This window comes from Alligator mississippiensis, chromosome 1, assembly GCF_030867095.1.
Source record: "Alligator mississippiensis isolate rAllMis1 chromosome 1, rAllMis1, whole genome shotgun sequence".
Taxonomy (NCBI): Eukaryota; Metazoa; Chordata; order Crocodylia; family Alligatoridae; genus Alligator; species Alligator mississippiensis.
This window is the reverse complement of record NC_081824.1, coordinates 238,944,250-238,965,678: the sequence shown is the minus strand read 5'-3', so window position 1 is coordinate 238,965,678 and position 21,429 is coordinate 238,944,250. Positions and strand designations below refer to the sequence as shown.

The 21,429-nt window shown below is 43.6% G+C and overlaps 1 protein-coding gene across 1 annotated transcript in view; it reads right to left on the bottom strand.

The window, feature by feature from the left end:
* Nucleotides 1-395: 395 nt before the first annotated feature.
* Nucleotides 396-21,429, bottom strand: part of MAN1A2 (mannosidase alpha class 1A member 2) — a 199,672-nt gene continuing 178,638 nt past the window's right edge. The window contains exons 12-14 of the mRNA XM_059720326.1: nucleotides 9,788-9,903; nucleotides 4,230-5,003; nucleotides 396-2,543 (exon numbers count right to left, since the gene is read on the bottom strand). Coding sequence (XP_059576309.1) covers nucleotides 4,871-5,003; nucleotides 9,788-9,903 — 249 coding nt within the window. The 3' untranslated portion in view covers nucleotides 396-2,543; nucleotides 4,230-4,870. The remainder of the gene's footprint in view (nucleotides 2,544-4,229; nucleotides 5,004-9,787; nucleotides 9,904-21,429) is intronic.

The following is a 21,429-nucleotide window of genomic DNA, read 5'->3' as shown; positions in this document are numbered from 1 at the left end:
TGCCTAGTCAGATGAACCTGGCCATCAAGGAATTAACTGGGTAGAATCAGGCCAGCCTGACCACCAGGGATTTAAGCAGACCAATTAAGGCCAACCCAGCCAACAGGCCAGTATTCAGGCTGAGTTGGCCCAACTCTGCATGATCCCCTGGATGGCTCAATCCAAGCCCCCCCCCCCTTACCCCCAACACCTTGGGTGGCCTGACTTGGCCACTTTTCTATGTTTCTATGAATGATTGCCAGAAGACATGCAAATCCAGGCTAGAAAATGACAGATTTTGAAGCATGCTTAAGACCAGAGAGGAAGTTCTTGGCCATCCTAGAAGTGAGTGGAATACTACAACCCACTGCTTCTGCTTGCTGTTATGATTGAAAAATAAGGACACAACAGATGCCTTTTTCACTTAAAGACATTCTTTATTGATCTTTTTATATACAATATTACTTTCATTCTGTAAAAAGTACATATGCAGGATACCAGGTTGGAGGCAGCCAGAAGGTTCTAAAGTAGTCAGATGATTGACTCCTGCCCCTTTGTTATTTTAGAGGAAAATAATTTGTGAATTTTAGGAAGAGTGAAAATAAAGGCAAAATGACAGTCCAACTTCCACTAAAAGTGACAGAGATTATAAGTGCAGCTGCTTGACTGAAACAAGCCATGCAATGTTCTCTCTTATTTGGTGGTTCCCAAACTTTTTGGACAATTGTAGAGCAGTTGGCCAATGCTCACCATCCCTGATGCAATGGAACATACATTAAAATGTAACAGAGCATGAATTTCTTTCTCCACGATGGCTGGGGCACCACTGCTAGGTAGGGTAGCACTTCCCAGGATGTGGCAAGGGAGAGAGGGAAGGGAAATAGAATAACTGTGAACAGACCTTTCAACTATCATGTAGAGGATCAGATTTCTTTTTTAAACAAAAAATCTTTAGTTGCTCTATTTAGGATTTAAAAAAAAAGTCTTAAAACCACAGAGAACGTGTAACTAATGTAGCTGTTGGCCTGAGTTTGCAGAAAGTCTGAAATGATAGCCCTGAGATATAAACTGCCCCATTTATTCTAGTGGGTGCTAACTCAGATTAAAACGCTTGTTCTTTAGATGCTGTCAATATTGTTAACCATTTATCATCTCAAAGCATAAAAGAAAAAGGAAGAAGTGTATTATGAAGGTTAATGACAGAATTTTCCAAAATGGCAGAGGATAAGACAACCCAGGAGTACTATGAAAAGTGAAGACGGTAACATTATATGGCAGCATCACAGGGAAAGGGCAACTGCTTTTCATTTCTCAGAAATGTATAGCTTAGTGCTTAAGTTTGGAAATTACTGGGTGAGAAGGTGCATTAGTGAACTGGAGGTAACAGAGGCTGTATGCAGAGATGTATGAGGTGTATCAACATTAAGGTTTGAAGAAGGGAAGCCTACAATGTCTTCAAACACTTGAATGGCATGGGAACCACATTACGCTCCCCAGTTTTTCCCAATCTCAGTGTTGTTCTCTGCATCTCCAGGATAGGTATAATCTTGTACACAATTTTTGCAGTGTTCAGTTTCAATGGCTGATTGTGCAGTGCTGTGAGCTGCTGGAATGTCATTGTGGCTTTTTTGAATTAACAAGGCAAAAACAAGTAGCTGACTTTCAGATATGCTGAACAGTGAAGATCAGATCCTATTCCACCTACTGCGCAGCTAAGTGGACTTAGGGTTCTAAGTGCAGTTCTGTCCAAGCTGTTCAAGTCCTGAAAATCCATTAATGCATCTACATTTGTAACATACTATCATTTCACCCTTAAGACCAAAGCTAAAAATAGAACTCAGCTGATCAGCTTCATTAGACTAAATGCATCACCTGTTGTCCCACCCACTGATTTTGTGGGACAATCACTAACATGCTCCCGGTCCCAGAGATTGACAGGGCACGTCTCTGTAGGTAGGGAAACCACTACTTTACAGCGATGGGTCCCACTTCTGTATTTTTTGAGTTTTCCAGGGACTCAAGCCAGGCTGGAATAGGCTCATACTTAGGTGCTTAAGTTCATTTATGCACCTAAGAGTAGGAATAGAATTACAACTCCAGTTAAGTCAACAGAATTTGTAGATGTTCAAAACCTCTAAAAAAATCAAGCCCTAGAAATTGCAATTTGTCATTCTCTTCCTCCATGCATTTACCTTGTTTTGTGCATTAAGGCCATAAAATGTAAGGGTTTGGTTTTTTTTAATTGGGGCCTAAAAATGAAAAAAATAAAAGCTATTTTAGATGGGCAAAATGAAACAGACTGGAGCCAGAACACTCAGATCAAGATGAAGCACTGCACAGTGGGACACATAACATCTGCAAGCCACTGCTCTACATAGCAAAGGGCGGGGGAGGGGGGGGGGGGGGCAGGAAGTCTGATGCAGAGCTGCGTGTTTTTCTGTCCCTTCCCTCCTGAAGTTCTGTTGAGGCAACATCCTTATAATGAAACTCTTGTTCTCAAGTCTTGCAACTCAGTCAGAACCAGCAAACAATCTCTATGCTGGAACAAATACAGGCACAAGAACCTGGAAAGGGAAAAAACCAAACATGTTGATGAACAGCATAGGAATCTGATGAAAATTTGCTTTCACAGTTGGTTGTCTAGTAAAAACACTCTCCCTGCTATGAGCTGACAGAGCTAAAGCAAATCTGTTGTAAATATGGCAGATACATTGTACCAGTAAGCACTGACATGAAGAAACACCTAGGGGCAGACCCAGGGGGTATGCCATGGTGTGGTCACACCCTCTTATTGCCACCACTGTCCCCAGCCAAGCCTGACAACCCCACTGCTGTTGGAACCCTTGGACTGGTAGGGGACCTACTTTCTGCCTCTACTCTCTGCCTGACTGGGGTACGAGGGGAGTCCCAGATCTTTTCCTAACTCACTCCAGCTTCAGGCTGCAAGGGAGGCCAGGCTTAGCTGGGGACAGCAGTGGCAGCAGACAGGTTTACTCATCCTGAACTTGCTTCTTGCTGCCCTCCATCCGCATGTTCCTCACTGGCCAGGAACATGTGCTGGAAAGAACCTGCTTCCTGCTACTGCTGTCTCTGGCTGATGCAGGCATAGGCAGAATCCAAGAACTGCTCCTATCCTGCTCTAGCCATGGGCTGCAGGAATCAGCTGCACAGAGTTCTGGGCTTGGTCAGGGACAGCAGCGGCATCACACAAGTTCCTCCTTCCAGCATCTGGCTCCTGGCCAGATGGGGAAAAAGTTGAGATGGAGGGAGAAGGCTCTGGAAGGAGGAATGTGCATGCTGCCCAGCTGCTGTGAGCAGGAACAGAAGGCAGATTCTCCCCACCATTACACCTTCTCCCTGCCCAGCTTCTTGGCGTCCCCTGCCAGCCTGGTAGCTCCAGCCACATCTCACTCCCATTCAGAAAATCCTGGAACCCCCTGAGGAAACACCTCAAAGTGATCAACATCCAACTCCTAACTCAGCTAAAAAGATAGCCTTTATGGGGAAAGAATGTGGGAGCTGTGAAGAAAAAGTTAAAAAGAAAAGAGCAAAATCCTTTTAGGATGCTGGGGCAGGTGCAATGGAGATGATAACCTGCTTGTGAAGAGTGTGCTTAAATTCAAAACATTGCTCCAGAAAGCAATGCCAAAGGAAAGAACATGCAGGAACAGCCTTCCTGACAATTGTGCAATGTGCATAAAATTTTACGCACTAATGGGAGAAGAGACCTTCAGTTTCTTGTCAGGTCTCTTCTTCCATTGGTGTGGAAGGGATTTTATGCTGTTTCCATAAAGGATCATGCACTGGCTTTGCACTGAGGCAGCTCATGACTCAGATGAAATTTATTTCCATAAACCAGATACTGAACATTCTGATTTTTGTCTCCTGCCACACACCTCAATCAAACACAGCAAGACTTCAGATTTTCAAAGCAGGACTTGTGAATTCTTCCTAACTAATAAAACATGAGTATAAAGGGACAATGGACAAATGTAAAGCAACAGCACAAACTACACTGTACCAGATCATTTTCTGTCACAAAAAAGGAAGAATGAGGGCTGTTATGAGGAAATGTGGGTTTTCCATGTTCCATTTTTTTGACTGACCAAAGGAACCTGAAGCTATCTCACCTGGATATGGAAAACGAATGAGGCTGTGCGTCCCATGCTCATTGCCTAAACTTTGTGGGATAAACTAATCCCAGCGTGCTACTCATATACTACAAAAGCAAATACCAGCTTATTACTTACTCTCTGGCTGCAGTCATGCTCCACAGACCTATAGACTTCATTATGAAGGAGTAAATGATAGGAGGCAAAGGCCTAAGAGGAACTGGAAATGGCTGCCAGTCTGGGCAAATTTATGGGATTAGAAAATTCAGACAGGTACAGAAAAGATTTCAAATCCTGGTGCTGCTGGTGCAATTATGTTGCTTTTTTATTGTTGTTTTACTCATGCCATCTTCAAAAAAGAAAGAAAACTCATGTCTGGAATCCATCTCATCCATGTTGGAGACAAGTGTGCAGTTCCTTGGGAAAGGCCAGCAGCACAGCAGCAGTGAAGGCTAGGAAGGCTGTTATTCCTTTGCCTGTCAGGCTCCAAATTTACTAGCAGATTCCAATTTCTTGTTAGGATTCAAAGCACATGAGATCTCTGTCCTGCACATACGACAGTAGTGTGTTTTGGTCATGTATAAAAAGGAATTATTTCAGAGTTACTTATCTACAGGCTGAAGAGCTTTCAGGGGCAGAGGTTCTTTCCCAGCCTGGGTCTTGACTCTGAGGTCTAGATTAATGAAATATTTCCTTCTTCTCCAGCCTAGAATCTCAAATGGTCCATGTAAACAAAACACAGTGGAGAACAGTCTCTCCTCCTTTTCTTGGAGTTGCTTTTATTGATACGCAGGGTGTCCTGACAGTGTGGTGTTAGCTAAATGTAAAACAGGCAAAGGGTGAGCTTCTGTGTTAAAAACCCAGTTGTCTAAAGGTAGGAGGTCATCATTGGAGAAGAGCAGATACAAATACCTGGACAGAAAACAGAGAAAAACAATGTTTAAAGGATGGCAGCAATAAAAAGTGGTGGGACCACAAACCACCCCAACCCCCTCAACAGCCACAGCTCTGTGACACTACCCCTAACATCAGTTATCTGAACTGCTTCTTGCACCTCAAGGATCATGCCAGCCATCATATTCTCATGAGAACAGTATTTCAGGTAAGGAGTCGTTCAAGAATAAAAGACTTTTTAGATCTTTATAGCAACTGGAAAACTGTGGTTTGTGGAAAGAGCTATAAAAAAAGTGTAAAATAAACAGTTTCTTGATGGCTTTATATTTTTTCTAGTGCTTTTGTAGCACAAGTCCAATATCTAATGTTGAAAAATATGGCAGACTTGGACCTGTTGGTAGGATTTAGAGCTTTTTGTTAGGAAAAAACTCCAAATCCAATCAAAAGATCCAAGTTCCAAAGATAGCAATTTTCCTCCAATACTAAGCCTTCAGTGTTTTCTTTCCTAGTGTCACAATATTGCTCTGGTTTACTTCTGTTTTATTCTTTGGATAATTCTTGGTTGAGAAAAAATGCACCCAAAAAGCAACTCTGCCCTTTGCCGTGTAACAAACAAGCATTTACTTGGTTAACATATTAATAAATGCATGTAATTATACGTTACATTTTCTTTTTCCTCAAAGTGTGATTGCAGTGGGGTGGCGGTTTCCTGGGTGCCCTACTGTGCACTTTCATGCTTTCATAAATTTGAAATTTTTAAAGTTAATAGTAACTGAATTTCTTAGGCTTGTTATGCATGTTTGGGGGATAATTATGATTGCTCAGAAATGTATTTTATCCTCCAATATTGAAATATACTTTCAACTTCAACAAGCAACATGTTCTTGTTTTTAAAAATTAATATAATCTTTATATATGGATCCTAAATAATACAGCCAAAGAGAATGTGGTCATGTGAAATTTCTATTGATATTAGAGTATGTAGCATAAATCTTACATAATTTTAGCTTTAAGGACAGATTCACCAGTATGACCTGACTGCTTTACGTTCCAGAGAAGTACAAAGCAACAAAACATACTGGCTAATTAAGCTGGTCTCCTTTTCTCTGTATTTCCTTTCATGCACACCTCTTAAATACTTCCTGCCACTCAGCCCCCTCCAAATATTCTCCTTCCTGCATCCCACTTATTCCCTCCACCCATCACTAGTTTCCCCAATCCTCTGCAGCATTCACACACATCCCAATTTCCTCTTCACAGCTGTCTCCAGCTATCACCTTCTGTACCTGCATGTGTAGACACATGCACTCATACACGCACACAATTTTCCCCTTCTTTTTGTCTTCTCCCTCCATTTTGCAGGCCTGGTGCAATCACCAATTATTGTAAAAAACAAGTAGTTAGGATTAAGGTCATTTTACCATTATTTTTCACAATTGAAAATGCATCTTTGAGTGTCTCCATTTTTCTGCATCTCTCAACAAAACATTGCCCTCACTCAGGATGTTTCCCCTTTCCTTATTTTTGACAGAAGAAACATTTACTTCTCAGGAATTCATTTTCAATATTTGTTACTCTTTTTACAAAAAGTGGGTTTTAGAGTACCATCATCTGGCCCAGGGTGACAGGTCATAATGAGGCTCATAGCTCACTGTGTCCCAGAACGCTGCTTGCCTTGCCCTACAGCTCCCAAAGAAATTGCAGGGCAAAGCATGCTATTACCTTGCCTAGCAGCTCTGGAGCAATGCATGATCAGGTGCCAAGTCAGAGTCAACACTGTGATTCAGCACAAACTGGCATGCTGCTTGCCTTGTCCTGCAGCTCCTTCAGGGCCAGGTCACAGTGAGCTGCAGGGCCCACCCTAACCTGCCCCTGATCATGCTTTGCTCCACAGCTCCCAAGGGAGTTGCATGGCCAGCCAGCAAAACAACTCAGCTTGTCTCTACCTTCCTGGGTTGACAGGCATGGGAGAAGAGTTAAATTCCCCAGTAGGGCAAGGCCGTGAGTATAAATGATTAGGTTTTGGGGATGGAAAGAAGTGAATAGTGAGGTTCCCCAGGGATCAGTATTCAGACCTCTGCTGTTTAACATATTTATAAATGATCTGGAAAAGGTCAGTGACCAAATTTGCTGATGACACAAAATTATTCAAAATGCTAAAGACCAAGGTAGACTTGAGGAACTACAGAAGGATCTGACAGTACTGAGAGAATGGACAACTAAATGGGAGATTAAATTCAATGTAGATAAGTGTAAAGTGATGCACATTACGAGTGTGTGAAACAGGGTGTATTCTATTCGAATTTGGACCAAATCAGGGACAGCGATTCAATTTGTTGATTCAGCTCACTGCCCCAATTCAATTCAGCCGAATCCAAATCTGAAGATTTGATGCTGATTCAGAGAATCAGCGATTTGGCCATAGACACAGCTTTAAATGTTTTTTCCACATACCTCAAGATATTAGGTGCAGCTCATGAATGCTGAGATGGTGGGGTGGATGGAGCATCCCATAGGAGCACAGGGGCCCCCTGTGTGCTTGGCAGCAAACCTAGAAGTAGACTGGAAGTGTTTCTGGTCCACTTTCAGGTCTGCTGCCACGTGCACTGGGGACACCCCCCCCACGCTCCTGTGGGACGCTCCATCTGCCCTACCATCACAGCATTCACGATCCACCTAGTCCCAATTGCTGAATCTCTCCGAATCTCTCCAACTTGATTAGGAGGGTTTCGATTCAATTCAGAGAGATTAAAGGGTCTCCTGATTCAATTTGGATTTGGAGATTCAGCCACTGAATCGAGCCTAATCTCCCTCAAATCGAATCAGTGACCAAAGCTTCGCACAGCCCTAATGCTCACAGGCAAAAATAACCTAAACTATACCTACACTATGATGGGCTCTACCTACGTTAGCTGTTACCACACAGGAAAGAGATCTGGAATTCATTGTGAACAATTCACTAAAAAATCACCTCAGTGCTCAGCAGCCATCAGAAAAGCAAACAAAAAGTTAGGAATTATTAATAAGGGAATTATAAACAAAACAAAGTATTATTATGCCCCTTTATAAATCTATGGTGTGCCCCAGTTTTTCTCCAAACATTTCAAAAGAATAAGAAGAACCCAAGAAAGTCCAGAGAAGGGTAACAAAGATGATTAGTTGTATGAAGGGGCTTCCATCTGAGGAGAGAACAAAAAGGTTGTTTGGAAACAAGACATTTGAGGGAGGGAACATGATAAGGGCTTACAAAGTACTAAATGATGAAAGGAAAATTAATAGGGATTGATTATTTACTGTCTCTCACAATACAAGAATTAGGGGGTATAAAATGAAACAAGTGGCAGTAAGTTTAAAACTAACAAAAGGAAGTTCTTTTTTCACCCAGTGCATAATTAAAATGTGAAACGCATTGCCACAAGATGTTGTGGAAGCTGACATTTGACCAGATTCAAAAAGGGATTGGACAAATTCTTGGGGGAAAAGGTCCATCAGTAGCTCCTGAGCATGGAAGTTAGGGAAAATGCCTCTGAATTGGAGCTTTCTAGACCTTAAATGGAGGATACAACTGGTAAAGGAACAGTGGAAAATCCCTGGTCATACCCTGTTCACTCTCCCTTTCAGCATTCACTCACTGCCACTGTGTGACACAGGACACGGGGCAAGATGGACCTACAGAGTGACCCAGTAAATGTAAGTTCTTATGTTACCCTGGGAGAGAACATAGTTAGCTACAACTGGGGTGCAAGGTTCCCATTGAAATGTATAGTATAAAAGACCACGTAATTGTAGGGATTGGGGATCTGATCTCATTGCACCATTATTTTAACATCTGCCATGAGCCTAGTTAATAAATGCAACTGAACTAAAAACATTTAGAACTCATAAATTTAAAAAATATATTCAATCTTGGCTCCAATTTAAAAAAAACATTTCCACTAACATTTTTTAGGAAAAATACAAGAAACATATCCAATAATTCAAGTGTAGGGAGGAGTTTTGTACTAGGCTATGTTTCCTCCTTCCCATTCTGTCAGGTTGGTCATTGCTAGAATAGATTTAGAATGATCACAAACTTGGCATGTGGTCACGTAAAACAGTGGTTCTCAACACTTTTTAAAACCAGGACCCATTTGTAAACACCGATGGCCAGTGCTGATGGCCAGTCCTGACCCAGAGCCCCGCACTCCCAATATGCTGTGCCCAGGCCCCAGCCCTCCGGTGTGTGGGGCATGGGGGGGGGGGGGGGGGGGGGGCATGGGAGGCCCCAAGCAGCCCCTCGCAGGCTGGAACGCTACTAGCCTGCAAGGGAAAACCCACATTTTTCTCCATTTTTAAAGTTTGTTCGCAACCGTTTCATAGATTCTTACCACCCACTTTTGGGTCAAGACCTACGGGTTGAGAAACGCTGACATAAAACACATCTATTCAGTGTAGCCAAGATAAAACGATCTCTCTGTGAAGGGAATTTGGCAATTTGTTTAGGGGAAATAAACTGCCAGTGCAGAGGAAAGATTGAGTTCTGACAAGAGATGCTAGAAGTTGAACTGCAATCTTGAGACAATAAGACCCACAGTTGCAACTAGAGATACAGGCTACTCTGGAGTGGGAGATTCCAATTACAGTTTCTATGGGGAAGGTGGGGAAAATGTGGGGAGTCTTAATTTAAAAAAAAAAAAAAGGAAAATATCCTATGACAATCTGGCAATTGATGTGTTAATAACTTATTCTTGTAGGCACCAGGAAACCACACAGTACCCTCATACTGCTTCACAGGAGAACATGCAAGAGAGATGTCTGCTCACTTGAGAGTTTCTGCGAGGAAAAAGCTCTGCTGTACATCATCATATGCAGGAGATGAGGAATAGACATCCTTGACCCCAGAAAATCCACCACTGACTCTGCAATACTTGTCAATAGCCTGTATTGAGAAAAGAAAAGTACAGAAGAGGCATTATCCCTAATCCAAATCAAGGTTTAGCATATACTAACTGAAGAAACAACAACAGGTGCTTGCAATGGAACTGAAACATAACTGAAATAAAGGGAAGGGGACAACCAGATCAGAGTTTTGAGCTTGGGCAGGTGGAAGAGTTTTAGAAAGCATCACATAGTTTGTTATGGTGTTGTTGTATACTGGGAATGCACAAACGGTAAACGCCTACTGCACTGCACAAACTCCCCCACACACATCTGAATTATCACTAGCATCGTCTCTTCCTCTATAGCAGCCTCTCCCTTTCCTCCTCAGAAAACTGACTCTGGATCCCATCTGCACTGCACTGGGTCCTTGGTCTTTGAAAGGATGCAGTCCATACCTAACACCACACATACAGAGAGGTGAAAGGGTCTGGTGGATCTCTACTTAGGTCTTGCCAATCACAGCTTGACCACAGAGCTCAACAGTGGGCCATTTCCACCTAACTCTGCAAAAAGCACAAAGAAAGAAGCAGGGACTGGAGAGTTCTGGCAGCTCAGGACATCTCTGGCCTGACCATTTCTTATTCTACTAACATCCATAATTGTATGGCACAAGAAAATGTCAACCATGAAAAACAGGTGCCAAATAAATCATTTAGGAAGGATTCACAGGCAAGTTGTGCTTCCTTGCTGACTCTCCAGTGCCTCCTCAGCAGACATCAGCTCTTCTAATAGGCCCATGCAGGAAAGAAGCAGGTGTAGTGATCAAGACAATTGTTTGGCTTTAAATATTTGTCATTATCAACTCCAGAAAACAGCTACTTGTAGCTTAGTAATCTATTTGGCCCATTAGTCTATATGAAGGATCTCTGTACAGAATGCTTTAGGCCTGGTTTTCTGGTAATTGCAATTTCTGCTTTGCTGTTCTCAAGAGAAGCTAAGGGGAACTGAAGCAGGGGGGCAAACACAATTTAGAAACCATATGCTTTTATATGTAGAGAAGGAAATTAAGTCAAAATGCACTCTTCACAATCTATAAGTGAACCTCTGAATGCTGGAAAAAGCTAGAAATGAAAGAGAATTCTCTGATGGAACTTGCAACTGGCGATGTCAGCAAATGATACCAGTGAAACTGGGCAGGGGGGAGGGATGAGCTTCCTCTTATGTTGCAGACCTGTAGGTTAGGACTCTCCATATCAAGAAAGACAACATCCAGCAGTATTAATCAAATACGAATAGCTGCATAACAGAAGTTTATGACTATTACAAAGAACATTATTACATTCTGTTTCTTAAGAAACGAGGACACATAGGAGTGTGCATGTGTATGGAGTGGGGGGGGGGAGGAGAGGTCTCAGCATGCACTGACTATCTTTATCATTATGCATGCTGGAGTCTTTCATTTCTGGTGGATGCAATTCTATCCATGATGAGAGCAGCCCCTATACATCTCTGGAAGATAAAATTAGTCACTTTGGTTGGGACTGACAGATTTTAACTTTTAAAAATGTAATAGCAAAATAAATAATGTAGGTTGAAAATAACATTTTAGTGCCTTAGCAACAACAGCTAATTAACACATAGAGGACACCTGGGAGAAGCTGCATATTGTTCCCATTATGCAAGTATGGAAATGGAGGTTAAATGCAGTGGCATAAGACGCAGTGAGTTCTTGCATTACATTTCCATGTTGAAGCCACTGTGAAGCCAGGGTGAACTACTGCTATGAACTGTCATTCTTTCCCAAAACAAAGTAGTTTCCGTGGTGTGAGGGAGACACACACACACACGCACGTAATCACAGTGTAAGCTGTAATCTGCCCTGCCCCTGGAGTTTCTAACCGGTATTACAGTCCCCCTGGTACAGCCTGTTTAGCGGGTGTGTAGACCAGGGCTCTGTGATCACTCCACATCTCCCTTTCTTTGCAAAGAGGAAGATCAGATCACAACACATTATAAATAACTAATAATAAGTTACAACTAGGGGTCTACTCAACTCAACGAGGCAGCTGGCCGATTTCACAGGCAGATGATGCAGCTGGCTGCCATTTTTGAGGGCTAATCTTCGTGGGCCCCACCGATACTCTGACTGGCCAAGGGGTCCCAGTGGCCCCACCCCCTGAAGATGATTGGTGGAGAGGACTGTCCATTGTACAGCCCTACCCCTCACTGCTGATTAACTGAGAGGGCAGTCCATCATGTGGCCCCACCCCTCGCCACTGATTGGTGAAGAGAAGCAAGGCCGCATGACAGGCATCCCCCTCAGCCAATCTCTGGTGAAGGGAGCAGCCATTTTGCCAGCAGCTCCTTTTGTGACAGGCTGCATGGTGGGGAGGACTGCTGGCTACCACTGGGAAGCCACCACTTTTTTTGAGCAAGTTTTTTTTTTCCCTGAGGATTTCACAGAGATCACCCAATATTGCAATTTCCATGAAAATGTACAATTGCAATTTGGGTAGGTCCCTATACCTCTTAAAAACTATTTACACTGTTGTACCAACCAACCAGTATACATATCTAAAACTATAAATGGATGTTTAAAGGTCAAGTCTGCAGAGGACTGCTTAGTCTTCCAGACCTTGTTCTAACCTCTTTATAGCTCCCATCTCTAACTGAGCCTTCTCCCCAACTTCCATGAGAAGGAGGCTCATTTTCATGCTCTGACCCCGGCCCTGTCAGTGGCTGATCCTCATTATGTTGAGGTGGAATATACTGAAAATGAACCCTATTTCTCTGGACAAGGCCTTTAGGAGTCTCCACTAAGTAGGATCTTGGGGGGTGTTTGCTGCATTTTGGACAGTTCCAAACATTTGGAAACTTTTGAACCAAACTCTGTCCCCTGACAGAAGCTCTGGTAGCGATTTTCTCCATGTCAAATATTGAAGTTTCTTTGCTGTTGAAGTCTTAGTATAGCATCTCGTTTCTTAAATTCCTGCAAGTTGGGCTATGTCAAGTTAAGCTGGATTGGTGCCATAGGTAATGGCATCTTATGTCATCATCCCATGCACAGTTCAGCTACAGGGAGTCCTGATGCCAGTGGCAGTGGTGTAGACCAATATGTCAGGAGTGCCAGATATGTAGAAGCTGTTTCGGAATCTGTACTGCTTTTTCAGACTTTCTCTTGCTGTGAGGATAGTGAAGACTGCTAGTGCAATACTAAAAACTGAAGTTCTCTACAAACTGTAAGATTAACTCAGAGATACACTGATGTCCATTGTCTGTTATGAGGACCTGAGGAATGCTGTGCCTTGCAAATAGAGACTTCAGTTGTTGGATGACCTGTGCTGATGAGGTCTGTGCAAGTAAAACCAAGTCAATAATCTACTAAAATAATGTATCCAGAAAGATAAATCCATTGCTAGTCTGTTAAGGTCTATCTGCTGCTTTGTGGAAAGTAATGGCTCTGGAGGCAGTTTTTTTTTTTTTTTTTTTTTTTTTTGCATTCCTCACCACCTTCTACTAACATTTGAATTTGCTTACTCAGACCAGGCCACCATATAGCTTACTGTACACTTGCCCTTCATTTGTTTATACCCTTGTGTCCACCATATATCTTTCAAAGCATTTATTTCCAAACTGCCTGAAGGATCACAATGCATCTTCCTTTAAGGAGAATACCACTGACTAATGTGGAGGTTATTTCAGTCCTGCCAATATGGTTGTAGGTCTTTTGGAAGTTGTGTCCTGTAGCCCCATCTGTTTCCACAGAAATGAACTAGCTTCTGCCAAGTGTCATTCTTCTATTGCTCATTTCTAATTTGTTTAAGTCAAGTAGCAGACACTGGCAATGCTATCAGAACATAGTCAATATATATAAACATCTTTTTCAAAAGTTATTTCTCCTTCTGTTGCTGTCTAACTGGTGCACTGGAAAGAACATCTCCAACTATGAGCAGTTTCCCTGGTAAAAATTCAATAGTGAAAAAAAAATGTTAGTCATAGTCTAAATCTCTTACATTCTGGGTGGAAGGTCATCCAAGGTTTTGGGTACCAGCAATGCTACCAGGGGTTTGTGATTTGCTTCTGTTTTAACATTCAGGGCAAGCAAATAAGGGTGCAGACACAAGTGCAGCTCCCAGCTGTAACTCAGAACTATTTCTGCAAAGCATTCTGAGTTACAATATTACCCCAGACCAAACAGAAGGTCAGTGTTGGTTCCAGGGGGGAGGAGAATCTAGCTGCTGGATGGGAGCCGGCAGCCAAGTTCCCATAGCAATGGCCAGGGCTCCCAGTTTTCAGAATGGGAGGAGGAAAAGGTAGCAGAGGGAGCTCATTCTTGGGGCTCTGCAGGCAGTGTTGAAGGGTGGGGTGGGTGAATTGGAGGTCCCCCCCCATTTTGGTTTGAATGCTTCTGCTCTGACTATCAAGGGATAATTTAGTGAATATTATGGTAAAACAGATGATGCCAGTAGTTTTTTGATTGTATTGAATGGCCCCCTCCCCCCGTGCAACTCTACAGACCCATGTATTGCATCCATTAAGGAGATCTCTTAAGGGTTTCATTAGATGTGATACATTTGGCAAAAATTTTCCAAACTAGTTGGCCATACCCAGCAATCATCTCATGGCAGAAACGTCTTGGGGCTCAGGTAGGGCATGCAATGCCTTAATTTTGTCTGGGTATGGCTGAATTCATTTTTGCTAATGATATCTCAACATATTTTATTTGTTCCTTCTCAAATTCATCTCTCCCATTCAAGGTGAGACCAGATAGTTGGAAGCATCACAAAACAGCATGTAGATATTCATGGTGTTCCTGTTTACTTTTTCCATATACCAATATGTTATCTGTAAGGCAAAGGATGCTAGGAAGCCCCATCACAATCTAAGAAGTTAATTTTTGGAAATGTTCTGGTGCTGATGATATGCCAAAAGGAAGCTGGTTGAAACAATGTCTCCCAAATGGGGTAAAGAATATAGACAACAGCCTAGATTCTTCAGCCAGAGGGATATGTCACAACCCTGCTGTTCAACACTTTAGCCTCTGATAACTGAGCCAATGTCTGTTCTACTGCAGGAAACACTTTTGTTGAGTATGGTCCACAAAAAAGTGAATTTTTCCATTCAGTTTCAGTACTAAAATTATTCCTGCATACCAGTCTATGGGTTCATCGATTTGAGAAATAACCCCCATTGCTTTTATCCTCTTTAACTCTTCCTTGACTTTGTTGCAAAGGAATGGGGATGCACCAAGGATCTGTTAGAGAAAAAGGAGTTGGTGATGGCACCAATATATTTATTTATTTTTTTAGAATACCACGACAGCTTGTCTAACCCTGTGAAGACCTGAGGATACATCTCTTTTATGGTTTGTATTTTGCTATTAACTGAATCTAATTTCCCCACTAGGCATAGTCCTTGTATTGTTGGCAATCCCAGGAAGGGAACTGTTAACACTTGTACCATAAAGATAGGTTGTGACAAAATGTTTCCTCTTTTTTTCCAATTTCCCCTTGAATTGGCCACACACTTCTAATGTAGTATTACTTACCCTTCTGAGAACTTTATCTGACCTTTGCAGATTTCTGCCCCAGGATCTTCTGCAGAAATGGCAGTAACTGCAGCTACAGTGTCTATTTTGAATTTAATGATTTAACCATTAAGATCTGTGAATCTATGTACCAGATTCTTCTATTGAGGATACAGTTCCTAGCAGCATAAGCTCATTGTCATCTGATGCCACTCCCCCTTCCAGAATTACTTCTACTATCCTGGATGATTTTTAGTCCCTTGCAAAATGTTCCCTCCTATGGCATCTCCTGCATTCTGTATTGATTTCTAGATATTGTTGCCAGTGGTGGCTTGGTTTTTTGCCACACCTGCCATATCTTTCACTGAGTTCACTACTAAAGTTTCTTGTTTGTTTTTGCTTCATTTTTCTCTATTTTTACGTTGTATCTTACATGTGAAGGCCCCTTCCTCTCTCAGATTTTGTCTCTACTATACCAGTGGTAGTAAGAGAGAGGATTTGGCTTCTTTAATACAGGGGATTGCTAGATAGGTCTAACATTAAGATTATATTGGATGAGACTCGAGAATCTGTTATGAATATTCAGAGTTTGTTGAACAGGCTAGTGAAATGGGATCAGGGAATGGAGGACCAAGTTTCTGCCTATGAAACTTGTGAAAATGTGACTGTGAAAATGACCAGGCAGACAGGTACTCACAGCAAGGAACTTCAGGCTCAGAGAGACAAATTTATGGACTTGGAGACCCAAGAGATATAACATTAGTATCACTGGGGTGCCTGAGGGGTCCGAAAAAGGTAATCCTACCAAGTCTGTGACATAACTACTTGTCGGCATTTTAAAACTCCCCTCAGAAACTGACATAAGGACAAGGAAGGCCCACAGATTGTACTGAAGGAAGTCTGGTTTTGGAGAAAAACCTCAAACCTTCATAGCCAGGCTTCTGAGATTTTCTGCCAAAAAGAGGGTACTCAAAGCTCCCAAAGATCTAGGAAAGCTGACATGGGGCAAGCCTTTTGTTCATATAAGGCTGCTTCCTGATCTTGCCTCTGAAACAGCTTAAAAACAAACTCTGTATAAACTAGCAAAACTACCAGCCAATAAGAAACTTCCTGAAATACCCTAACATTGATTTCTCTGACTCTAAGGAAGCAGAAGCCTTTTACATCCTTTATCATCAGGAGGGGGCAAAGTTATGGAATAATCTGAATGACACTAGGTCTAATTCTTAGTGAAATACTAAAGGAAAAAAAGTAAGATTCTCTTTACCCTAAGGAAATAAGACACTTCAGTAAATCAACTTTATTTTAGGAAGAAGCTGCAGCTATAGATTAAACCAGGGCTGTCCAACTTCTGAGTGGCTGGGGACCACAGAACTCCCAGTCGCACACTACACAGTTTGCACACCCCCAGGCTATAGGACATGTGGACTGCAAGTCATGCCACATAAGGCCCCCTTTCTGCCCCCCGCTGCACTGCACAGCCTTCCCCTCTCTTCAGTGCATAAGGCCCCAATGCATTGCATGAGTCTCCCCAGACTTAACTGTGCTATGGAGATGCACTACACAGAGAGGCATGCCATGAGTACCCCTCATGGTGGTACAACTCCACTCTTGCCATACAGTTGGCAACTCCCACTGCACTAGACCAGTATGAATACCATGGAGGGTCCTCAGATTCCTCTAACCCCTCTGGCCACAGGCTCCCTCATCCCCACAGGCTGTCCCGGGGTGGGGACAGGGAGCAGAAGCCAGAAGGAGGTGAAAGAGAGAGACTCCAGCAGCAAAAAGAAAAGGACGTGGAGAAGGAAAGGGGAATGAAGGTTAAACCCTTGGGAGTTGCATATGGCCTGCCGGTTAATCCAGTGCTGTTTAACTAGCAATCTCTGGATTAATATTCAGAACATGGAAGGTGTCCCCAAATGAAAAAAATGGAAAGCTCACAAGCTCTGGCAGGTCAAATGAAAAAGCAAATACGTCAGGTCAAAAAAGAATTCAAGGAGTGCCTTACACAAGATGCTAACAATAACATTTAAAAAAATACATCAGGAGGAGGAAACTAGGATTATTAGATTAGGGGTTCTCAACCTTTTTCTTCCTCAGCCACCCAACCCCAGCATGCTATAAAAACTCCTCGACTCATGTGTGCTACAACAACTATTTTTCGGCATATCCAGCAGATTAAAAACTGTATTAAATTGATAGTTAAACATACAGTGCATACTAGAAAAAGAAAGATAATATAGGTACAAACAATGACAATCGACTGAGACAAGGAGTCCTTTAATAAGGGATAGGCATCCTTTGGAAAAACAGTATGCATCTGTGTAGTTACAGATGATAGCCTAATTCATAGGCACACATGGCACCTGTATTGACGTTGCACTGGCAAACCTAATTGGCATTTCCTAACTTTTGAGGGTTTTGAGTCTGCAATCTGAATATTGCTTTGTAAATATAGCTGTGCACATGCACAACATCTGTTCTTTTTAATAAGTGTAAAAGGAAAATTAAAATCAATGTTGCTAAAACCAAGGCTACGAAAACCTTGACCAAATGACACAAGATGATACCTGCCATGTCTCTACTATGGTTGAAAAAAAAGCCAGTTAAGCCTTTAACAAAGCTAAGACCACTTGAGATGGTTCATTCTGTATGAACTGATGAAGGCTGATACATGCAGACAGACCAGTGGAGGGCACGGATGCTTTCCCCCAACAGATCTTAAGCAGAGGTTTACTTTGATTGTCTACTGCCAGCCCCTCTGGACACAGCCTTCTCTGTACAGCTAGGGCACTCAGTGATTAAAAATACACCCAGTCTAGGAGGAAAACTATATATATTTAGTAACATTTCCCTTTTAAGGCTCTCATTCCCAAGATAGCCATAGGTGTGCAGTAGGCCAAGAACTGCTGGGTTGCCTGATGCAGTGAAGTGGCTTCCCTAAGCCCCCCCACAAACTGCAGGAGTGTGTGCAGCATCAGGCCACATGGGTGAGGGCACTGTTAATACCTCTCATCCCTGCCATCCCTGAGCAAAGCTGCTCTCTAGCTCTCGGCTATGATTGCCACATAACTGGGAAGAGAAGAGCAGGACCATGGCCAGGTGTAGGGCTCATGGTGGATCACAGTGCTGCACTGTGAGGCTTATGTGGTGAGTCCCATCCGCACCTCCCCATTGGCCCTATGTGCCTTCCAGATCTGGGCCAAGGCCAGGCACTGGGACAGCCCAGCTGGCCTAGGGCAGCTGCCAAGGTCCCACCTGGCTGCAGGGCTACAGGCAGCTCACCCAGGTACCTGTGCACCAGTGGACCCTGGGCTGTGGACCCCCCAGTTGAGAACTGCTCTATTAGATGACCAAGTAGTAAAAGGTGCACCCAGGAATGATACAACCATAGATAAACTAAATAAAATCTTTGCATCACATTTTACTGCAAAAGATATTGGGGGAATTCCCACACCAGTGCAGTTCTTCCTAGCAGATAGGTCTCAGGAATTGGATCATACTGAAGTGACAGCAGAATAAGTGGTAAAAATAATCAATATTTTTTAAACACTAGTAAGTCAATTGGACTGGATGGCATTCACCTGAGAGTTCTGAAGGAACTCAAATTTGAAATTGCAGAACTGTTGGCAATATTGCGTTTACTTGAATCCAAGATGAGGATTTTTTCTACAATCAACATGGGGGGCACCTTGCCTTATATTTGAGTACTGGGCAGGTGATAGCTCAGCACCAGCTTCAGCCCAGAACCAAGGCCAAAGCCAAAGCTGAACTACCATCTGCCCTGCACCAGGGTAGTTTTTGCCGCAGAGGAGGGGGCTCATGGCAAGGAAAGTGTGGAGGAAACTGCATGATGAGAGTAAGGGGTATAAAGAGAAGACCCATGGTGTGTGGCCTGGGGGGAAGTGCAGGGGGAAACCACATGGCCTGCTCCCCCACCTCCACCCCCTAAACATCTGTTGTTTCCCCTTGATGTTTACCTTCAGCTCCAGCCCCTCTGCCCCTGACCTGGCCAGCCCTGGAGTTGCTGCCACTGCTTCTGCTTGGCCAGGCTGGGCTAGAGCCACCACTGTTGTTTACCCTGCAACTGGAACCAGAGCTGGAGCCACCACAGAAGGTGGGGGAAAGGGTTGGGGGTGGATGCCAGTGGTGGGGAGAAGCAGGCAGCAAGCATCCAAGCGGGGAAAGGTAATGGGAGGTAGGCATAGGCAAAGAGGGGCACACAGCAGTTGGGGGTGGGGTATGTGGCAGGGGAAGCAAGCACTGGAAGGTGGGTACAGGCATGAATGGGCAGGGGCAAGCAGTGTGGGGGTGGGGGGCGCAAGTCAGGGAGGGCAAGGGATGGGGGTCTGACCCTGCAACCCTCATTGCTGCTTTCCCCACCACTGGAGTGAGTTGACTGAGTTTTAGACAACCCTCCAATAATCAGATTCTATAAATGGAAAATTATAACTAATGTACAGAATCTCATTATTCAGGAGTTGTCTTAAATACAGAGTCACCTTGGATTAAGGTAAATATGGTAGTGTCATGCATGGATCTCTGCTGGGTATGATTTTGTTCATCATCAATAACCTGGAATTAATGTTTGTCCCTAAATGTCCCAAGGTTTTCATAAATAAACTATTCCAGCCACAGGTGTGGGAAAGAGATTAAAAAGTCTAGAACTCTTCCGTTTGGAAAGGAAATAGCTGAGATAGAGGTCTGTGAAATCATGAAGGCTGTGGACAAAGTGAGTAGAGAACTGTTATTCATCAAGTCCCAGAATACTACAACTATAGGACTGAAATTAGCAGGAGACAGGTTTAAAACTAACATAAAGTACATTTTTTACACAGGACATAGTTAACTTGTGGAACTCATTACCAAAGAAAATTGTAGAGATAGATAGCAAAGCAAGGTTTAAAGAGAGACTAGACAAATTCAAAGACAAATCCATTAACAGTTATTAAATAAAAGTCAAGGATACATCTCCAAATCCAAGCTATCTGGTGGCCCCTGAGCTTCTTGTGGTCCCCAAGGGATTAAATTGCAGCCCCTGGGCTCCTGGTCTAGGTACCGCTCTATTTGTTGATCTCTAGCTGTGCCCCTGGAATCTCTGGGCCCCCTTCTCTTCTCCCTCCTGGAAGCAGGATGAGATTTGTAGAATACAGAGCAGCCTGGAGCTGAGGGAAGTTGTGGCTGAGGAGTCAGAGGGACCTTGCCAGTTGAAAACCCCTGTGATAGATGATAAGTTTAGCCAGAACCAGAAGGAGGTTGACCAGGATGTGCTAGGACTTGGTGGGGCCGTGGATGGGGAGTGTGTAAAAAAAAAAAAAGGTCTAGGGAGAACTGGAACCAAAACCTCAGCAAATGGTTCTTAAGGAGGTGGTAGAGTGGCTGTAGCCTGGGGCACTCCAGGTAGGTGTGTGCCAGGGTCTCCATCCATTTTAGGAAGAGGCAGGTGTCAAAGGTGTCCATGAATTGCATAAGATGCATGCCCATGGAGATGGCTCTCTATAGGAGCTGCTAACTGAAGTTGGCTCATGGGATCAGGGTGCAATACAGACTAGCCCACCAGGGACCCTTACCCTCACTGAGAGTGTCCCAACCCTTGGTGTCTGGGTAGGATGCAAGGATGGAATTGTGGAGCATGCGGACCAGAAGTGTGTAGAGCTGGCATTGATGGGATGTTGACAGCAGACCAGGCTGGTATCTGCCAGTCTGCTGAGGTGGGGTGGTGGGAAGTGACACAGGGCCTGCTGAGGCAGGAGTCCCACAAGCTCCAGAGGGTGGGGGATAACAGTGGGCATGAACTGCTCTGGCACAGGACCTTTTGGGTGTAGGCAAGGGCAGTATCTAGCACAGTGGCCATGACCTGGAGGGTGCACACAGTATGAGTAGCTCCATGTGCCAGACCAGCACAGAAGGATCTGCCCACCCCTGACTGGCTAAGTTCAGATGGTCCTCTATATGGGTGATGTTGGACAGGACCATCCTCTGGCACACCAAGGGTACCTCTGTTGCAAGCACTACCAGCTGAAGGTTTTTCAGCAGAAGCTCAGCTTGGGGGTCTGC